This window comes from Bombus bifarius, unplaced genomic scaffold (genome assembly GCF_011952205.1).
Source record: "Bombus bifarius isolate JDL3187 unplaced genomic scaffold, Bbif_JDL3187 scf7180000009536, whole genome shotgun sequence".
Classification (NCBI taxonomy): Eukaryota; Metazoa; Arthropoda; class Insecta; order Hymenoptera; family Apidae; genus Bombus; species Bombus bifarius.
This window is the reverse complement of record NW_022885184.1, coordinates 157,024-178,659: the sequence shown is the minus strand read 5'-3', so window position 1 is coordinate 178,659 and position 21,636 is coordinate 157,024. Positions and strand designations below refer to the sequence as shown.

The 21,636-nt window shown below is 36.5% G+C and overlaps 3 protein-coding genes across 3 annotated transcripts; all 3 read right to left on the bottom strand.

Annotated features, from left to right (window-relative positions):
• Positions 1–6,118: 6,118 nt before the first annotated feature.
• LOC117215347 (glucose dehydrogenase [FAD, quinone]-like) lies at positions 6,119–9,452 on the bottom strand. The gene is made up of 3 exons (XM_033461712.1): positions 9,269–9,452; positions 8,646–8,816; positions 6,119–7,651 (listed from the first exon to the last, which is right to left on the bottom strand). The coding sequence occupies exons 1-3, from the start codon at positions 9,450–9,452 to the stop codon at positions 6,171–6,173; spliced, it is 1,836 nt and encodes a 611-aa protein (XP_033317603.1). The 3' UTR covers positions 6,119–6,170.
• A 2,508-nt stretch (positions 9,453–11,960) lies between these two features.
• Positions 11,961–14,927, bottom strand: LOC117215339 (glucose dehydrogenase [FAD, quinone]-like). Its single transcript, XM_033461705.1, has 3 exons — positions 14,753–14,927; positions 14,113–14,283; positions 11,961–13,493 (listed from the first exon to the last, which is right to left on the bottom strand). The coding sequence occupies exons 1-3, from the start codon at positions 14,925–14,927 to the stop codon at positions 11,998–12,000; spliced, it is 1,842 nt and encodes a 613-aa protein (XP_033317596.1). The 3' UTR covers positions 11,961–11,997.
• Positions 14,928–17,532: 2,605 nt separating this feature from the next.
• On the bottom strand, positions 17,533–20,786 carry LOC117215341 (glucose dehydrogenase [FAD, quinone]-like). Its single transcript, XM_033461707.1, has 3 exons — positions 20,578–20,786; positions 19,936–20,106; positions 17,533–19,316 (listed from the first exon to the last, which is right to left on the bottom strand). The coding sequence occupies exons 1-3, from the start codon at positions 20,759–20,761 to the stop codon at positions 17,815–17,817; spliced, it is 1,857 nt and encodes a 618-aa protein (XP_033317598.1). The 5' UTR covers positions 20,762–20,786; the 3' UTR covers positions 17,533–17,814.
• Positions 20,787–21,636: the final 850 nt, after the last annotated feature.

Below are 21,636 nucleotides of genomic sequence, written 5' to 3'. Positions count from 1 at the left end.
CTGTAACATCAATGTTCGATACCTTAACACACATCTTATTCGCGATATAAGACGAAGTGGCAGAGAATTATTACTGAATGCATATTACCATCATTTGTTTTGTCGGGCCCTAAGGGCTTGGTCCTTTCATTCTTAAACCTACTTTTCTCGAATGGGATCTAGCGAAAGTAATATTTATTTTTTTAATGAGTGTATCGCAACAATTTTAATTGCCAGTGAAACGTGTTGATGAGGTTAACATTCTGAAGAACCTTTTTCATATACCTGCAACCGCTGCGATGCTGCACAGCCTTTTATTTCACTATATTCGCAAAATACTTCATTTAAATCTATATGTGATGATACCTGATCATTGAAGTAGGCTTAAATGTAGCAAGTTATACTTAACTCGCTGATGAGAAAGGCAACTATTTTCGATGTCGTGCACGTAAAATAGAAAAAGCGGCGGTTTGTAGATTGTGCTAGACTAAAGAAGGTATCATGAAATAATCTTTGATGAATAGATCGCTACATCGACTGTTGTACTTTACTTGATTTTCAATGCGGTGGTTATAATTATGAGAGAAATTTTTTGAGATTTACCCATCTCTAAATAATCAGATTTTTTTATGTGTACAGATGGTAAGAGAATCAGAAGTTATTTGAAATTGCGGTGTCACTGACATACATGGTCGATAAATGAATAAGACGGCAATAAACTTACAGCATAGATGTAAATATTATTTCTTAAAAAGTCGATCAGAGGTAATGGGATGGCGAAATATTAGCGAAAATACAGAAATTTGTGCAATACATACGTAAATTAAACACGAAATCTAAAAGAAACTTCCGATGGGACGTGACCCAAGACGACGAATGCTTCTGGCGAGCGATCGCTTATGTACTGAATTCTGAGCAATTATTGCGCGACATGTAAAACAGCATAATTATGTAATAGAAGCATGAGAAACTTTTCCAAGGTTTGAATACTTAAAGCAACTTTGTAAACATATATCTTTAGACATACGATTATTTCGTTGTAGCGACAGACCACTTTTCAAAAGATCATTTAGCAAACTGCGACTAATCGTTCACATTATTGAAACTGAAGTAGACTTATGGGGTGGTGGGAAGAGCGCACCCTATTTGAAGCAATATCAATGACTAAAACATACTTTTAATAGTGCAGATGGGAATAAAAGTAATAAACGTGCGAGTTCGATTTGTGACCAATCTATTTTACCGTTGCACCTGAATATGGAATAGATGACTGTGTTTGGACATAGTTCAGCATAAGTCATTCTGCATATGACATTCAAGAGAGAGATAGCGATTTTTGATAACACAAAGATAAAAATGAATGTGAATTAGGTGTGGACTAGTTTAGCGTAGTATGTGGCCGGCATGGATAACCTGAAATAAGTTTCAATGAACCTTTTGATATACTAAATATTGCACTATATCTTATCTTTCTATTTGCACACGTATTATAATGACAAATATACATGGTGTGTTTTTAAGTTGAATACCGAAGTATGTTTCGTAAATGTGAATAATAATAAATCGTAGTAATTGAATTGAGAATATACTGATAAAATCGCATGAAATAGGAATTTATAATTGCTATTCTAGTGTTACTGGCCATCTCACAAAGACAAGATATGAATATAACCCAACCAGTAACCCATGGATTTGTCTTGATGAATGATACTATTCATCATTAATGTAATTATGCGAAAAAAGAATGAATAATATCATTGAGTCAAAGTTAGGTTGGTCCATACAAAAATGTAGCCGTTTGCATGCTCAATTGAGAGGTAATGAAAACCTAATGTAATTGATATTGTTTGTATAATATAATAACACATTTCAGGATCGTCGAAATCGGTGATGTGTGTCCTTCCTTACATAAATTGAATTATAACAGACATTTGTAACAGTATCGCACATATAGTTGTGTGCAGATTTTACTATAGGTTACCCAAATCTGGTTCACATTGGAATGTGCTATAAACAGAAGATAAGAGCTTGGTTTCGGTGACTCACCATACCCGTCCGCTACCAGGGATACGGTAACGAATGCTATCGCATACGCTGATACGGAGGCATAATTGTAGACAAAGTTTACTGCAATGGTATTGATAGCTTTTAGAAAATAATTCAGAAACTATGATCGACTAAAGCTCACATGTACAGAAAAAAGTTGTTCAGGATCACGCTTCCGGCAATAAATTCAATAGTCATTGATATCCGAGAGGACGTAACGTTTCTCCAGCTTCGCCATCAATGCTCGTCACAAGACAATACTCTACGAGACAATATATCGCAAGACAATTTCTGGCAAGACTCATCACATTCCTTTCTGTATGTTGACGGTAATATGGCCGTCACTCTTCTCGCTCCAGTCTCTAGCTCAGTACTCGATCAAAATATTCTTTTTCGAAAACCAACACCTGTTTTGACGATTGAGTAGATAAGCTGGCAGAATGTTACAAATAAGGTTAATAAATATAACTCACATCGGCAGTTAGACGATTTAAATATCCGGTACCTTGTGAACAATCTCCATCGAATCGTTTTCGTATTCCGAGGCTTCGTTAGCATCATAACCCTAATCCATCAGCTAGACCCTTGTGTGCATACAGTGGACGGCAACCGACGTAAATACTAATATTGCTTATCACTGGAAATCTAATTCTGAAGCTTTACAAACCGATGTGTTTAGTTTCAAGTGGACAAATATAAAATTTTATTCATTTCCTCTCCTTAGTAGTAGGTAGTAGGGAATCTTTCGGCATTAAAACAATATCATAACGAATATAAATTAATAACGCTTGTGTTACACATAGATGTTTGGAAATAAAGAGCTCAGATATGGCCAACTTTTCAGGCTCTGACCATTTCCAACTTTTGTTAATCTTATCAAAGACTTATCGAGTATTTCGGGGTGTCACAATAGTACCATATATCAAATGCACGTATAACTGAACCCGTAATTTAAGAACAATAATTCGTGTTTGTCTACTGTAATAATCAACTATTTATTTCGTGGTCCTAAAATAAATTGTAAGAAGCAAGGTTAGCCAATTACTTATATATTCATTATTCGTATACTCGTGAGCTCATTCCGAAAAACAGATGACTACACCAGCTGCATTAGAAAGAAAAGTCGTATTATATATAACTATAGAAACTGCAGAATGAGCAGAAAATTCACAGTCCTTTGCCAGATTTTATAGAATAAGTAGTTTATATTTCCTTCTCTGTCCATCTAAGACAAGGGAATACACGGGCGCTACAACAGTGTCTGTACACCACGAAGACAAGATTTTCTTCTTATGTGCATGTAGATGCTCAAGGCGCCTAATGCCTGGGTGGGAATTTTTTTCTTGGTAATAGTAAAGGATGTTGTATGTAAGACAGGGGCTCAATGTTGTATTCTCTATGTATCTCCGTCTCTAAGGAATTGCAGTTCATTAGATTCCATCCTGTATTTCCAATCGATTTCAGACTGCACACTGTCCGGTAAAGAAATATCACATATAGCATTTCCATCGCCACCTGCTTCCAGGAGGAGTACGTCCCAATCTTCTATCTTGAACAAGCAATTCGCCATAAGGGCTCCTGTAATCGTGCAAATTGACGATACATTTTAAATAGAACGTAGTTGAGACGACTGAAAATAATTAAAAGTTATAAGTATTTTTAAGGCAAGAGAATGTAGTTTTGTTTCGAAATATCGAGAAAGGGAGACAGTTAGTCGAGATTACGAAATTAAATTCTCGATGAATTCTAAATATGATTACAAAACAAACCTAAAATACATATTGAAGAAAACAAAGAAATAAAAATATGAAGAAAACAAGATGTTATAATATAGTCGTTAACATATAGAAACGACGCACAACGTCATTAATATGCTATACATAAGATGGAGCCGTTATATGAAATTAAAATGAATTGATGAATTGCTGAATTGCTGAATCGATGAATTGATGAATCGATGAATCGATGAATCGATGAATCGATGAATCGAGGAATCGAGGAATTGATGAATTGATGAATTGATGAATTGATAAATGGATAAATTGATAAGTTGATAAATTCTCGTATCAATTGATCAAAAAATGGAATTTTCTAACGACGTAATGAAAAAAGAACAACCCACCACGACTAATAGGTCGTAAACTGGTAACAGTAATTTGGAAGTAACACTCGTCGAAGAGTAGGGCACAATAGAATACGTGATACATACATGATGATGATGATAGAAAACGATACGCACCGATAGAAAGCACCGGCACAGTTGGTTCTGTTTTCATCCCTCCGAAATGCTTCGATATCCACTTTGTACTTCTCCTATTTCCTTTGCCAGTCTGTAATATTATGTTATGATACATTCACAATAATCTTATTCGCAAGATAAGACGAAGTAATAGAGAATTATTAATGAACACATTTGGGTGATGCTGACATGTCATTAAATTAATGTGCATACTTACGAAAAATATTTTGAGATCTCTTGGTCGCTTTTGACGATTCATTACACATAAGCGTCATGGTTTTATTCAGTTTATTATTTTTTCGAAATTATTTCTACCTTAAATTTGTCCTTGATAAAAGGTTGTAACTACAAGAAAATTTATTTCAAAAATAAAAATATATATATCTTGTAATATCTACAAAACGTTAAACGTAACATTGTGCAACGATATAGTGGAACGCAAAGCGACGAGTGCTATTTTGCTGATAATCACGCAAACGAGGTATTTTGAGAAATTATTTTGCAACATCGTAAATTACGCATATTCAGTGTAAAAAAGCATTCCTACATCCTTTAAAAGGTGATAATAGTTTTCCTGAAATTTCATGAAAGGACCTTATATCTTTTGAGAAATTGGAATAAAATTAGTGTTGAAAAAATAACAGTTGGAAATTTGTAGTTCTCTACCACCCAATAACTGAAATGAAAATTTGATAACAGCTAGAAAAATGGAGTGAAAGTACAACGACAACGGCTCCGTGATTTTATTTACTTTTCGGATTTTTGCTAAATAAATGTAAATAAAGTAAGTAGAACACAGAGGAACCTTGGCTTTCGGCTCCGATAGTGACTGTGAATTTCTTTTATTTATCTCACCTGAAGTTCGAATTGCGTTTAGATATGGTATACTGTAAATGTATGTACGCGGAAATATATCTTTTATTGTTTAGTGTACATTTTTATTTATTTTACTCGTATATGTGCACGAGATATATGGTGTTATGTACCTCTAACACATATTTCTATTCTTTCTAGTTAAACTAGAAATGCTTATAGTAAATATAGTATTTTTCACTTTTTCAAACTGTACTTCACTATACTGTATATCTAATCTCTATAATGATTATACAATTGTATTCCTTAATTATGCAGAATTTCTCGTAGCATCCAGAAACCGGTGCGGCTGTAGATTCTGTACAAGAAAGGACGTTCTTGCAAACACGTATCCTATTTTTCCTCGCTTTCGAGTTACAGTGAATTTGTACATTAACAAACTCTCTCTGTATAGCTTCTTAAGAAGTGTTCATAATGACCTCCTTGCATTTGAATACAAGAATGGCTTTAGCATTGTCCGTCTTGCCCTCTGTATTTGTCCAGGTATTGTTCATGAGATACAGAACTACTTCTATTATCCGATAAATTATTTCATGCGCAAAAACCGCTGCTGATTATCAATGGTTTTTGCAAATATTTCGAAATCTATATTCGCAACTATAGTTTTTTTCCTTAGGAACTATAATTCGCACGATACATGACGAAATCAAAGACAAATTATTGTAATAACTATTTTATTGCATAACACATAGTTTATACTATTATACATGTACGAAACATTTTTCTTATCCTAACAAAGTACGTGCGATAATACTACTTTAAACATTATGATATCTAGAGGACGGATGCAGTATTACGATATATATTCGAAAGAATGTTTCTTCATATAATTATAATCTAACTTCACTTACGTTAATTTGACGTTGATCGTCTAATTTTATAAAACAAGGCTATATTTTAAACCGCGCTCCGCCATACGCGATACATAATGAAAATTTGTTTTCAATTCACAACCGTATGTTTTAATTACGTAATGGTATACTACTAGCAGTCGCTTAAAATGAATTTACAAAAGTAGCAATCAATCCGAACCCTATTTCTTCAACCAATCCTCTTTTACCATGTCGGCACCCTTCTCGCCAATCATAATAGTCGGCGCATTGGTATTACCACTCACTTGGTTTGGCATAATCGAAGCGTCTATGACTCGAAGTCCAGCAACTCCATAAACCCGAAGCCGAGAATCTACCACGGCTTTCGCGTCCGACTTAGGCCCCATTTTGCAAGTACCCACGGGGTGATATATAGTCACGGGAACAAATCTGGCCATACACTCCCAGAAAGGATCGCTATACATGGGAATATGCTTGCAGCCAGGAAATGGTGTCGGATTCATTTTGCTCCCGTAACGTTTGAACGAAGCCGTCTTACTCAATTCAAACACAAACTTAGCTCCTTCGACCAATGTCGCCATGTCTTCTGGCTCCTTCAAGTAATTCGGATAAATCAATGGATGATCGAACGGATTGTTGCTTCGAAGCTTGATAACACCTCTGCTTTTTGGTCTTAAAAGCGCGGGAAACGCGCTCCACGAGCCTCTACCGCCAAGCTTTCCATATACGGCGTCGTAGAATTCTCTGGTAAGTCCACGATCTTCCCTAAAAATTTCGGTATTTGGTCCCGATGACATAAAATGCAGTTGTATGTCTGGGAAGTCATCGGAGGCATTCGCGTATTTGGTATTGATAAAACATGTTCCCTCCACTGTTGCTAAGGTAGACAAAGGGCTATCACCGGACATGGCGTATTCTAGAATATAGCTAATATTAGTCATCTTGCTCAGTATGGATGAAATTTCCTCATTCACTAAAAACATAAGGCCTCCTACTCCTACATGATCTTGAAGATTATGGCCCACTCTTAAATCCTGAATCACTGGTATATGGTGTTCCGATAAGTGTTCTTTAGGTCCTATTCCCGACAACATCAATAACTGGGGGCTATTGATAGTTCCTCCGGAAACGATCACCTCCTTGTTGGCACGTACGCTCAACGTCTCCCCGTTTCTAACGAACTCTACGCCGTAAGCCTTTTTCGACGACGAATCTATTAAAATTTTGGTAACATATGCTTCCATAGCGACGTGGAAATTCTTACGCGTCCTGGCTGGCCGCAAGAAGGCTTTCGCCGTGGAGCAGCGGCTACCATCTCTGATGGTGCCTTGAGGAATCATAAAGCCAGTTTGCCGTTCGCCATTAATATCTCGAATCTCGTAACCCATTTCTTGGCCGGCTTGAATGAACGCAGCGGCCAGAGGAGTGTGCCATCGTGGTTCTTCGACGGTTAAGTACCCGCCGGTTGAATGATACGGTGTTTTGGCGTAGCTATGATTTCGATTGTCTTCAGATTTTAGGAAATAAGGCAGCACATCCTGATACGACCATCCTGGATTGCCTTGCTGTTCCCAGATGTCGTAGTCTTTTTTGGCACCACGGACGTAAAGCATGGAGTTTATTCCGCTGCTACCTCCAAGTAATTTGCCACGTGGCCAGCGGCAACGACCATTCTCCATCGCTGTGGGTATAATTTATGTTAAAGTACGTCGAAAGCGTTGCGAATAATTCATGAACGAATATTGTTGTCGTTTGGTTATTAATTCATGTTTATATATCTTTGGGTTCGGCGATAGATTCATTCTTCGATTTAGATTTGACATTAAGTATGCCTAAATCTATCTATTGGTTCTAAATACAAATCAATATAATTCAAGTGGTGTTTCTTGAAATTAATAAGCCTGCATATTTATAAATTAATAAAAAGCAATATTAATTTTGGCAATTGTTGAAGTGGTTTCCACTGCAAGGAAAACTGCACATCATCTGTAGTGTTTAGCTTTCTTAGTCTTCAAAGCCATTGAGTATTGTTTAACACTTAATCAATTTGACGGGCCTGTCAGCCTCATAGTCTTACTAGGATCATGCTTTTGATGCGTGCGGCGGGGTAGAGACAAGCCAGTTTTTCGTAATTGTATAAATACCCATAGACCCATGGCTTCGAAGCTCTTTCGTAAAGTAACGCTACTAGCGTGCGTATCTGGATTAGCATACACATTGTACTTACACTTAATCTTGTTTATATAAATATTCTATTATCCATTCATCCACCCATTTCCTCTCTCTCTCTCTCTCTCTCTCTCTCTCTCTATTACGAGATAAAACATTAATAGCAATAATACCTGTATGTTTTTAGTAATTGTAGAATACAAAATTTCAAATCTGTTATTTTAACTTCTCTGGTATGTTTAGTGACAGTTTACGTTAGAAATGAATTGTGATGATTTGCCAATGTTATAGAAAGATTTACCTATTTACATGCTTCGTTTATTCTCATTGCTATAGATTGCATTTTATAATCCTTTCCAAGCGTTATATAATTTTATCTACTTCCCATTCTTTTCAACGTAAAAAATAGAGCGTTAGACGTGGATGATTAGGGGATGCAGTATTGTTTCTGTAATCAACTATTTACTGTTTTTATTTATAAGTCAGAATAATTCGACACTTTTTACCTCGACAGTAATTTTCATTGGGTTCCGTCGTGTATTCCCAATCGATTTTGGTGAGCTGCAGATTGTCGGCAAGAGAAGGAATATCATAGACAGCACTTCCATCTCCACCTGCTTCCAGCAGGAGTACGTTCCATTCTTCCATTTCGGACAAGCGACTTGCCACCACGGCTCCTGTCATCGTGTAAAGTTACAGAGCATTTTGAAGAAAACATATCTATAAAATCTAAATCCAGTTTAACGTCCCGGATATCTTTGAATCGAATGTCCGTAGCCTAATTTCAAAATATCATGTAAAGGAGATAATTTGTCGAAATTACGAATCGAAATTCGCGATAATGCAAAAGTACGTTTACAAAGTAAGCGGAAAATATATTTAGACGAAGGAAATTAGATGTTAAAGTAACGTACAATATTGCTAATATATCCAGTGGATTGTCAGAGTCGTCAAAAGAAATTTGGCAAAAAATCGGGATATGTGAATTGTTAAATTTTTTGCATCTATTCATCATATTAGGAGCAATAACGCGACCTTCTTCGCACGCAAACACACAGATGCAGTTATCTTTGACACATTTTTATCAGTTTAGGACGGAACTTCACGTGGATAATATGAAAAACCATACCTGCAGAACCACCGCCCACGACTATGAAATCGTAAGCTGGCAATAGCGATTTGGAAGGAAGATTCGTCGAAGAGTAAGGAACAATCGAATAGATGACGTATAGCGACATGCTTACGAGCATCGAAATGATCGATGTGATCGGTTGTGACTTCATCCCTCCGAAAATGATGCGTTTGACATCCATTTTGTACTTATATTTCCGCTGTCAATCTATGATATTAAGTTACAGAGAATTATTAATAAACACGTATTATCCTTATTTATCTCTTCAGACACGATCGGTATTTGCTTCTTACATACTTCAATCTACTATACTCCAATGGTTTGTAGCAGAGTTTGTAGAAACAAATATCTTGTTTGCTAGTTATTCTAAGAACAGTACAGCTCATTAATTTCGATGACCTTCATACATATTGCCAAAGTTAACGTTTTGGACAATTTTTTCATATACCGGCCCGGTGATACTCGACTTTTGTTTCCAAGTAGATATTAGTAAAATAATTCAATGAAATTCACGCTATGATTACTCTTCATCTTGCTGTACACAATCTCATTTTTATACAGCTCAACCTAAACTTAGCTCACTGATGAGGAAGCTAACTATTTTTAACACTTTACAAATACAGAAGAGAAATCTACGTGGTATCAGTAAACTTATAGCATAGAAGTGGATATTATGTGGTAAAATATAAAAGATCAGAAATAATGTAGTAGCCAAGTATTAGCGAAAATACTGAATTTAAAGAACGATTTCATATATGGGTGGTTATGTTTACCATACCTAAGAGCGTGCTTCGATGCGACGTGAACAGTGGCGACGAACGCTTCTTGGTGGGTGCTTAAATACTATATTCTGTGTCACTATTGTATCAGGTCAGAATTACATACATATATGCGTCTCTTATCTAAGGTAAACAAAGATGCGATTAATTTATGTAGATCATGGATACATTTCAGATCTCGACTGTTGCGGGAAGATTTAGATGGTTTGTCCAAATTGTGGATATTGGATTAGCAAAAAAGTCGTGCCTGATTCTAAAAGATAAATATTTTTTTTAAAAGTGTCATATATCGTTGAGATAAAGATGGTGATATTCAATTGTTATTTCAACAACGGAAATTTGTGTTTTGATACATTCTTGTTTTGCCAGCTTTTACAACGCATAAAAGATTTTGATAATAAGCGAGCAACAGGTTTATCTGCGCGTTATTTCATGTTGCTGGAATTCTGGGAAGATGTAACGGTGCAAAATGTTGCAAAAATATTCACGATGTTTACCACGACTGTACGGCAGCTTTCCGCACCATAAAAAAATAGTTTGCAAAATTCAGACGTAGTGATTTTAAACTGCATGACCAGTCACACTCTGGCCGACTTTCTCTGGTAGACGATGACATTGTGCTCAATTTATTGCAATATAATCTCCGAATTTCGACTGCAGGACGCTTCTAAAAAAGCAATGCTTGTGCAGGTAAGTACAAATTAATTATCAAATTAATAGGGGCATGAATAATTGATATTATTTAAAAAAATGGGAAAATTCTTATTGCTCCATCGAAATACTGCCAGCCAGCTTCACGACGACCAGATTGTAAAGCCTACCCCAAACTCAAACCCAGCTCTTTGATGTTATTGACTTTCAATTCAATTATAGCAGACTTGTCTCATAGTGCCGCATATACAGTTCTGAATGGATCTTTATCCAAGTTCGTCCAACCCTCGATTGTATAAATAAACAGAAGATAAGTGTTAAGTTTCCAGGTCAGGTAATTCTGTCTAGCTGTCAACAACAAATACTAACGCGTATGATTTTACGGGCGTATAATAATAGGCAGAACTCAATGTAGTGGTGTCTGTAGATCTTTGCTAAAGTTGTTCAGGATCATAAAATAACAAGATATTAAAAAATCATCGAAATCCGTGTGAACGCAATGGTTCTACAGTTTCACCACCGATACTTGTCAATGCAATATTTCTCAAGACAATACTCTGCGAGACAATATATCGCAAGATAATAGTTCGCAGTAAAATCCCACATAAGACTCATCACACTCATTTTTGTATGTTGGCGCAAATGTAGGCGTTACTTTCTTCGCTCAAATCGGATGACGTTTCTCCAAAACCAACGCCTTCCTAATAGATGCTCTGGGAGGAGATGGATAACCTTGAAGCGGCAGCAAGGGGACGCAGCCCAGATCCTCATCGACTTCCTGAGGACTCGGATCGGTTTACGATGCGTCGATTGGGATTAGAACAACTCGTATCGGTAAGTGAGAACTAATTTAACAATCTACTAAGTCACGTTTTCTCTGGAATCATTTTAAAATACCGAAGTATCATTCCCACCAAATTTTACTTAAAATAATTTCGCTTATGTAATAAGTGTTGAGGTTATTCGATGTATAAACAGAGAAAACACGTGAATAAATTGTAAGGCAGAAAATATATTTAAATAGAAGTGTAATAAGTAAGAATACAATTTGAGCTGGTCCGGATCCGCACGCTAGCTGTGTAACCCAATAACTGAAAAACCCCGAAGCCAAAGTCGCCTGTCTACTGTTTATGGCTTGACTTTGTCGCATTCTTTTGTCTACGCGCTGTCAATGGCTTCAGTGCTTGAACAAACTAAAAAGACCAGATGTAGAGTTTTCTTAGAAGTGGTAACCACTTCAACAATAAGTGCACGTAATAGTACAAGTAGGTGCAGAAAATTAATTTACAAAAGCAGCTATTGAGATACGTCTAATTCTATCAACCATTTCTCTTTGACCATATCGGAACCCTTCTCTGCGATCATGATAGTCGGCGCATTGGTATTGCCACTGATCAAATTTGGCATAATCGAACTGTCTATAACTCGAAGTCCAGTAATTCCATAAACTCGAAGCCAAGGATCAACCACCGCTTTTGGGTCCGACTTTGGCCCCATCTTACAAGTACCCACGGGGTGTGATATAGTTAAAGGGAAAGATCTGATCATGCACTCCCAGTACGGGTCGCTATACAATGGGATATGCTTGCAGTCAGGAAATGGATTCGGATTCAGTTTGCTCCCGTAACGTCTAAGCGAAACAGTTTTACTCATCTCGAGTACAAATTTAACTCCTTCGATCAATGTGGCCATGTCTTCTGGCTCCTTGAAATAATTTGGATAAATCAATGGGTGATCGAAAGGATTGTTGCTCCGAAGCTTGATAATTCCTCTACTTTTAGGTCTTAAAAGGGTAGGATACACACTCCACCCGTCCTTATTGTGAACATCTCTATATACGGCATCATAGAACTCTCTCGTCAATCCAAAAATCTTTCTAGTGCTCTCGGAGTAGTCCCCCGTTGACCAAATATGCATTTGTATGTCTGGAAAATCGTCGGAGGCATTCGCATATTTAGTATTAATAAAACCTAGTACTTCATTAAATCCTAAGGTTGTCAAAGGACCGTCTCCGGATATAGCGTACTCTAGGGCATAGCTAATATTAATCAGTCTGCTCTGTACGATTGAAACTTCTTCATTCACTAAGAATATAATGCCCCCCGCACTTATATGGTCTTGAAGATTGTGGCCCACTCCTAAGTCCTGAATCACTGGTATACCGTGTTCCGATAAGTGTTCTTTAGGTCCTATTCCTGACAACATCAACAGCTGGGGGCTATTGACAGCTCCTCCGGAAACGATCACTTCTTTGTTGGCATGTACGCGCAACGTTTCCCCGTCTCTAACGAACTCTACGCCGTAAGCTCTTTTCGTTGACGGATCTATTAAAATTTTGGTAACATGTGCTTTCATAGCGACGTGTAAATTTTTGCGCATCCTGGCTGGCCGCAAGAAGGCTTTCGCCGTGGAGCAGCGGCTACCATCTTTGATGGTGCCTTGAGGAATCATAAAGCCAGTATGCCGTTCTCCGTTAATATCTCGATTGTCGTAACCCATTTCTTTGCCGGCTTGAATGAACGCAGCGGCCAGAGGAGCGTGCCATCGTGGTTCTTCGACGGTTAAGTACCCGCCGGTTGAATGATACGGTGTTTTGGCGTAGCTGTGATTTCGATTGTCTTCAGATTTTAGGAAATAAGGCAGCACATCCTGATACGACCATCCTGGATTGCCTTGCTGTTCCCAGATGTCGTAGTCTTTTTTGGCACCACGGACGTAAAGCATGTAATTTATGCCACTGCTGCCCCCGAGTACTTTGCCACGTGGCCAGCGGCACTGACCGCCTTCCATCGCTGTTGACATAATTTACAGTAAAGAACTTTGAAAGCATCGCGAGTAATTCGTAATGAAATATTGATTTTAGAAAGTCACTGATTCACATTAACTTCTCTTTGGAATGGACGATAGATTCATTTTTCGATTTATGTTAACACTAGAACTGTGCAAATATATCCGACTGTTCTATGTATAAATCGGTATATATAAATAAAGTATAAAGTTCTATATACAAATCAAGTGTCATTACTTAAAATTAATAGATCTATATAATTATATATTAATGTAAACTTTGTTCAGTATTAATTGCACCTGAAATATCTGTTTATTGCATTAGAAACATAATTTTAGTCCGATATTTTCACGTCTTTTTAGTGCTAATTGCAAGATTATGATGCGCACAGATTTTAGAATGCTTTACTTAATATTTACTCGCTTCATTTATTCTCATTGCCATAGGTAGTACTTTATATTCTCTTCTAAGCATGATAATATTTTATCTGTCTTTTCTCAAATTCCTTTTTTTTTCAATGGAAAAAATTGTGCGTTGGACGTGAATGATTAGAGTGTCTGGTATTATTATTGTAATTATGTACCTATCATTATTATAGTTAGGTATTATTCAATATTATTTACCGAGACAGTAATTTTCATTCGGTTCCGTCGTGTAATTCCAATCGATTTTAGATCGTTGCAAATTGGCGGCAAGAGTAGGAACATCATACATAGCACTTCCATCGGCACCTGCTTCCAGCAGGAGTACGTCCCAATCTTCTACCTCGGACAAGCGATTCGCCATAACGGTTCCTGTAATGGTGTAAATTCACAGAGTATTTTAATAAAACATGCCTAAGAAAATTTTTTCTTAAACGTTACAAATATTTTCAAATCAGGAATTTGTAGTTTTACATCAACACATCGAGATTGGGAGTAAAATTGTCGAAATTAGAAATAATACTTCGCGGTAAATTCACAATATGTTTGCATAATGATCTCATACCATACTTATATGAATGGAATAAGATATTAAAATTTCTTCATTAATGTATATAAATAGCGTATATGATCACTAATACCTACGATAAATAGATAGAGTCGGAAAATGAAATTTGGAAAAAATCGATATATGGGAAGTACGTAACATTTTTGGTGTTACGCTATCATACAAGTAACAATGCTTTCTTCCTTGCACGCACATACGCAGCTGCGGCTGTTTTAGTTACACTTTTATCAGATTTTTAACGGAACTTTGTATCGGCATCGTGATAAGACGTACCTGCTGAACCACCGCCTACGATTATGAAATCGTAAGTCGGCAGTAATGATTTGGTAGGAATATTGGATGAAGAGTATGGAACAATCGAATAGATGACATACAGCGACATGCCTAAGAGTATCGATAGCACCGAATGCGATTTCATTCCTTCGAGAAGGATGCGTTTGACATCCATTTTACTCTCCTCCGATATCCTTTATCAATCTGTAACATTAAGGTTTGGTACCTTACCAAACATCTTATTCGCAATATAAGACGAAGTGACAGAAAATTATTACTGAATGCATATTACCATTATTTGTTCTTTCGGGCCTTAAGGGGCTTTGGTTCTTTCATTCTTAAAGTTACTTTTCTCGAATAGGATCTGGCGAAACTAATATTTATTTTTTTAATGAGTGTATCACTAAGATTTTAATTGCCAGTGAAACATGTCAAGGTTAACATTCTGAACAACGTTTTCCTATACCTGCTATCGCTACGATGTTGCACAGCCTTATATTTCACGATATTCGCAAAATATTTCATTTAAATCTATGAGACGATGAAATAGCAACTATTTTCGATATCGTGCAAGTAAAATAGAAAAAGCTACGGTTTGTAGATTGTGCTAGACTAATAAAAGGTATCATAAGATAATCTTTGATGAGTAGATCGCTGTATCGACTGTTGCACTTTATTTGATTTTCAATGCGTAAAAATGTTATAAATATAGTTCTCGTCACAAGAAAATCGTTTTCTAACCAAAAAATTACAAAATTGTTAAACAGCACATATGGTATTAAACATAAATTGCTTTGTTCCTTGCAAGCCAAGGTTGAGCGGTGGTTATAAATATGGGAGAAAGTTGTTCAAAATGGTGAGTTTGACGAAGTATTTCGATGTCATCAATTTCTTCGGAGTTTACCTCTCTCTGAATAATCACATCTTTTTAGTGCATGCAGATGATAAGAGAATAAGAAGCTAATTGAAATTATGGTGAAACTGGCATGCATGGCTGAGAAAAGAATAAGACGGCAATAAATTTACAGTACAGATGTAGATACTATTTCTTAAAAGACAGATCAGAGGTAATGAAATGGTAAAATATTAGCAAATATACAGAAATTTATGCAATACATACGTGGATGAAACACCAAGCGTAAGAAAGTGATCCGGTGATCTGTAATTCAAAACGACGAATGCTTCTGGTTAGCGATCGCTTATGTAGTGAACTCTTAGCAATTATTGACACATGAAAAATGACATGATTACGTAATCAACATATCAGAAATTTTTCTCCAGGTTTGAACAACAACATAATTTTGCAAAAATATCTTTTTGGACATAGGATTATTTCATTGTATCAGCAGTACAATTTTCAGTAGTTCACTTAGCAAAAACACTTTTAGTCATACATGAATACAGGAATAAAAATAGTAAACGTGGGAATTCGATTAGTGATCAAATTATTTTATTATTTCACCTCAATATGGAGTTTCGACGTAATTCAACTTAAATCAATTAGTAAACCATTGATGAGAGAGATAGCGAATTTTGATAACGCAAAGATAAAAATGAATATGAATTAGATAAGGACTGAGCTAACGTAATATGAGACCGGTGTTAACCACCTGAAATAATTTTCAATGAATCTGTTTTTAAGTTGAACACAAAAGTATATTTCGCATATACTATAAATAATAATAAATCGGAGTAATTAAGTTCAGGATAGCTTATAAAATAGCAGGGGTTTACATTGGAATCTGTTATAAACAAGAGATGAGAGCTTGGTTTCGGTGACTCAATATACCCGTCCGCTGCCAGGGATACGGTAAGCAATACTATCGCGTACGCTCCTACGGAAGCACAATTATAGTTAAAATGAACTGTGACGTTATCGATAGTTATTTGCGAATGTTTCAGAAATTATGAAGTCGTCAAATAGTAAGAAGCAAGGTTAGTCAATTACTTATATGTTCATTATCCGTATAATCGTGTGCTTATTCATTAAAACAGGCGATTACATTAGCTTCATTAGGAAGGAAAGTTGTTTTATGTACAATTATAGAAACTGCAGAATGAGCACAAAATTCACAGTCCTTTGCTAGATTTTACAGAATAAGTAGTTTATATTTCTTTTTCTGTCCCTCTAAGAGAAGGGAATACACGAACGCTCCCAGAGCGTCTGTACACTACGAAGACAGAGTTTTCTTTCTATGATCATGTAGACACTCAGGGCGCCTGGTGCCTGGATAGCAAATTTTTTCCCTGGTTATAGTAAAGGATGTTGTACGTAAGACAGGGGCCCAATGTTGAATTCTGCAATCTCTTAACGTTACCCGTGGATTCAAAAGCAGAGGACATCTACAGATATAAAAGACGACAATTAACATGTGACTGGACGTTCAGAGGTTAGAACTGTATCGAAACAAAATAGGTAAAGGTTGGTTTTGAATGTTATTCGGAAGAGAGACCTTATTAAGAAAATACACCAGTTAGACCGGGTTGCAAGATCCAAAGAACGCTTACCAGTAAGATTAGCCTTAAATTGTCAGATTGGTCACCTAAGTGGTCGTTGATTGATTCTCGACAGAAATACCATCACGGCTAAATGAAGGGTATTCATTCAAAGTTGCTACATTTCTGAACATCCACATTGGTAACGTTGAGAGCGGAGCGGATGAAATATAATCGAGCGACCAAACGAAGCTACCATAAGTGAAGTTCAATCGCAATTGGCATGAAGCAGCAACTAATTTCTTCTTGTTCCAAAAAATTAGAATCTCAAGCTAAAAATTATTAGAATAATCAACGCAGTATGAATGGACTAACCGATTGGCTGCTTTATTTGTTTTTTATTGTAAACGTGGCGATATTTAGCGAGTTACATTAATAATCTATTCCAACGAGGCTTCTTCATATGATTACAATCGAGCATCATTTAACACAAGGTTACACAATATGACCATATTCTGACTTGTGGTTCGCCGTACGAGATGCATAATAAAAATCTTTTTCAATTAAAAACAATAATTTTCTATTATGTAACAATAATACAGAACTATCATCTATCTTAAATGAATTTACAACTGTTTACCTACATCCCGTTCCTTCAACCACTTCTGTTTTACCATATCGGAACCCTTCTCTGCGATCATAATAGTCGGCGCATTGGTATTGCCACTGATTAAATTTGGCATAATCGAACTATCTATGACTCGAAGTCCAGTAACTCCGTAAACTTGAAGCCAAGGATCTACCACGGCTTTTGAATCCGACTTAGGCCCCATCTTGCAAGTACCCACGGGATGAAATATAGTCGCGGGATAAAATCTGATCATGCATTCCCAGTAAGGATCGCTATACATAGGAACATGCTTGCAGCCTGGGAATGGTTTCGGATTCATTTCGCTCCCGTAACGTTTGAAAGAAGCAGTTTTACTCATCTCAAGCACAAACTTAACTCCTTCGACCAATGTAGCCATGTCTTCTGGCTCCTTGAAATAATTCGGATAAATCAATGGATAATCGAAAGGATTGTTGCTTCGAAGCTTGATAACACCTCTGCTTTTCGGTCTTAAAAGCGTAGGATACGCGCTCCACACGTCCTTATCCTGAAGCTCTCCATACACGGCGTCGTAGAATTCTCTGGTCAATCCACGTATCTCTCTAATTATGTCGTTGTTCTGTCCCGATGAATAATAATGCAGTTGTATGTCTGGGAAATCGTCGGAGGCATTCGCATATTTGGTATTGATAAAAGCTATTCCTTCGATATTTCCTAAGTTGGTCCAAGGACCCTCTCCGAATATGACGTATTCTAGTACGTTGCTAATATTATACAACCTACTCTGTACGAGTGCAATTTCTTCATTCACCAAGAACGTAAGGCCCCCCGCACTTATATGGTCTTGAAGATTATGGCCCACTCTTAAATCCTGAATCACTGGTATATTGTGTTCCGTTAAGTGTTCTTTAGGTCCTATTCCCGACAACATCAACAACTGGGGACTATTGATAGTTCCTCCGGAAACGATCACCTCCTTGTTGGCACGAACGCGTAATGTCTCTCCGTCTTTAACGAATTCTACGCCATGAGCCTTTTTCGACGACGGTTCTATTAAAATTTTGGTAACATGCGCATTCATAGTGACTTGTAAATTCTTGCGTGACCTGGCTGGCCGCAGGAAGGCCTTTGCCGTGGAGCATCGGCTTCCATGTCTGACGGTAGCCTGAGGGTTCATGAACCCAGTGTGTCGTTCTCCGTTAATGTCTCTATTTTCGTAACCCATTTCTTGGCCTGCTTGAATGAACGCAGCGGCCAGGGGAGTATGAAATGGAGGTTCTTCGACGGTAAGGTAGCCACCGGTCGAGTGATACTGTGTGTTTGTGTGGAAGCGATTTCGATTGTCTTCGGATTTTAGAAAATAAGGCAGGACATCCTCGTAAGACCACCCTGGATTGCCTTGTTGTTCCCAGATGTCGTAGTCTTTTTTGGCACCACGAACGTATAGCATAGTGTTTACCATGCTGGTGCCTCCGAGCACTTTACCACGTGGCCAAAGGCAACGACCGTCTTCCATCGCTGTGGGTATAATTTACCGTAAAGTACACCGAACGCATTACGAATAATTTATAGCGGTACATTGATTTAGGTTGGTTATTGATTCTCATTTATATCTGTTTAGATTCGACAATACATTTTTCGATTTATCTTAAGAAGGAACCGCCTAAATGTTCCTAGATGTTCTATATGTATGAAACAGTGCAATCCACGCGATATTACTAAAATAAATAAATCTACACAATCATATTCCATCAAAATGGAAATTATGTTATTTTGGCCAAAATATTTGTATGTTTCTAATAACTGTAAAAAGGAGAATCTCTTATTCATTCTCTTAATCATTTTGTCATCTTTAGGTAATTTTAGAATTGAAAGATGGTGATGTACCAATGTTCTGGAATGCTTTACTTATTTATTCGCGTTGCTATAGATTGCATTTTATAATTCCTTCCAAGCGTGACATGATTTTATCTTTCCTTTCTTTAATTTACTTTCTACATCGTTAAAAATAAAACGTTTGACCTGGACGCTTAAAGGGCGATTGCAGTGTTTCTTTTGTAATTATTTAATTAATTAATTATTTTGTAATTATTTAACTTATAATTATTATAGTTAGGTATTATTAGGTATTATTTACCTCGACAGAAATTTTCACTAGGTTCCACCCTGTATTTCCAATCGATTTCGGAGAGCTGTACACTGTCGGCAAAAGAAGGAATATCATATATAGCACTTCCGTCGCCACCTGCTTCCAGGAGGAGTATGTCCCAATCTTCTATTTCGGACAAGCGATTCGCTATAACGGCTCCTGTAATCGTGTAAATTGACAGAGCATTATAAATTGAGCATACTCAAAATAATTGAATCTAATTAAAGATTACAAATATCTGTAAATTAAAAAACTATGTAGTTTCGTTTCAAAACACCGAGAAAGAGACAATTTGTCCAAATTATGAAATGAAATTGGCGATAAATTCAAAATAGTTTACAAAACAAACCTAAAATACGTTTATATGAAGAAAACAAAAAGTTAAAATCTAATCGTTAATACATACAAACGATGCATAGCGTCATTAATATATATACATATACTATACGTTATATGAAATTTGCGTTGGTAAAATATCAAAATATGTAAGTTGTTAAATTCTCGTGTCAGTTAATTGTACAAGAAATAATATGCTCTTTTTCATACGTAAACAAACGAGTACGTTTATCTTTATCACATTTTTATCACATTTAAGACCAAAATTCGTGTGGACAATATGAAAAGACATACCTGCAGAACCACCGCCCACGACTATGAAATCGTAAGATGGCAATAGTAATTTGGAAGGAACATTCGTTGAAGAGTAAGGAACATTCGAATATATGACATATAGCGACAGACTTAAGAGCATCGAAAGCACCGATATGATCGGGTCTGATCTTACTCCTCCGAAAATAATCCGTTCAACATCCATTTTGTATTTCTCCGAAATCCTTTATCAATCTGTAATATTAAGTTTTCATACCTTACGAACCATCTTTTTGCAACATATCACGAGGTGGCAGAGAATTATTTCTGAATGCATATTACCATCATTTGTCCTTTTGGATGCTAAGGGGATTTGGTTCTTACCTTGTTAAATTACTTTGGTCTAGTGGGTTGTCGTAGAGAGAATTTTTTGTTTGGTAATTATTTTTTTATTATCATAAAATCTCGCCAGTTTTGATGATATTGAGGCATTCTGTTGCCACGCTAGCGTGAAGTAATATTCGATGAATTGACTGAGATATGCAATGTTGTGCTATATTCTCGTCTTCGATTGGTCAAAAATATAAGCAATGTATCTACCGCTACTGAAAATTTGTTTACTGTAACCATGTTTACTGTAATCCGTAAAATACATTATTAAATAATACATTTAGTGGTAAACATAAATTGTTCTACAACTCGGAAACTAAAGTCGAGCGGCGGGTTGAAAAGAAAGTCGTTCAGAATGTTGATTTTAATGAAATATCTCAGTGTCAGTGAAATAGTTAAGATGTTCCCTTGTCTGACTAACCGTATTATTTTTATTTATACAATTGATAGAAAAATGAAAAGCTATGTAAAATAGTGGTGACACAGACGCAAATGGCTGATAACATCTTAAGATACCGAAAACTTACAATGGACATGTGGATATTATGTCTCAGAATTCAGAAGATTATAAGTAACCAAAAAATCAAGTACTAGAGAAAATACAGAAACTTGGAATATACATACATGAATTCAACACCGAACGTAAAAGAGTGGACCCAATACGATGTAGATCAAGGCGACGAGCGCTTTTGTACTGGCGATTGCTTAAAT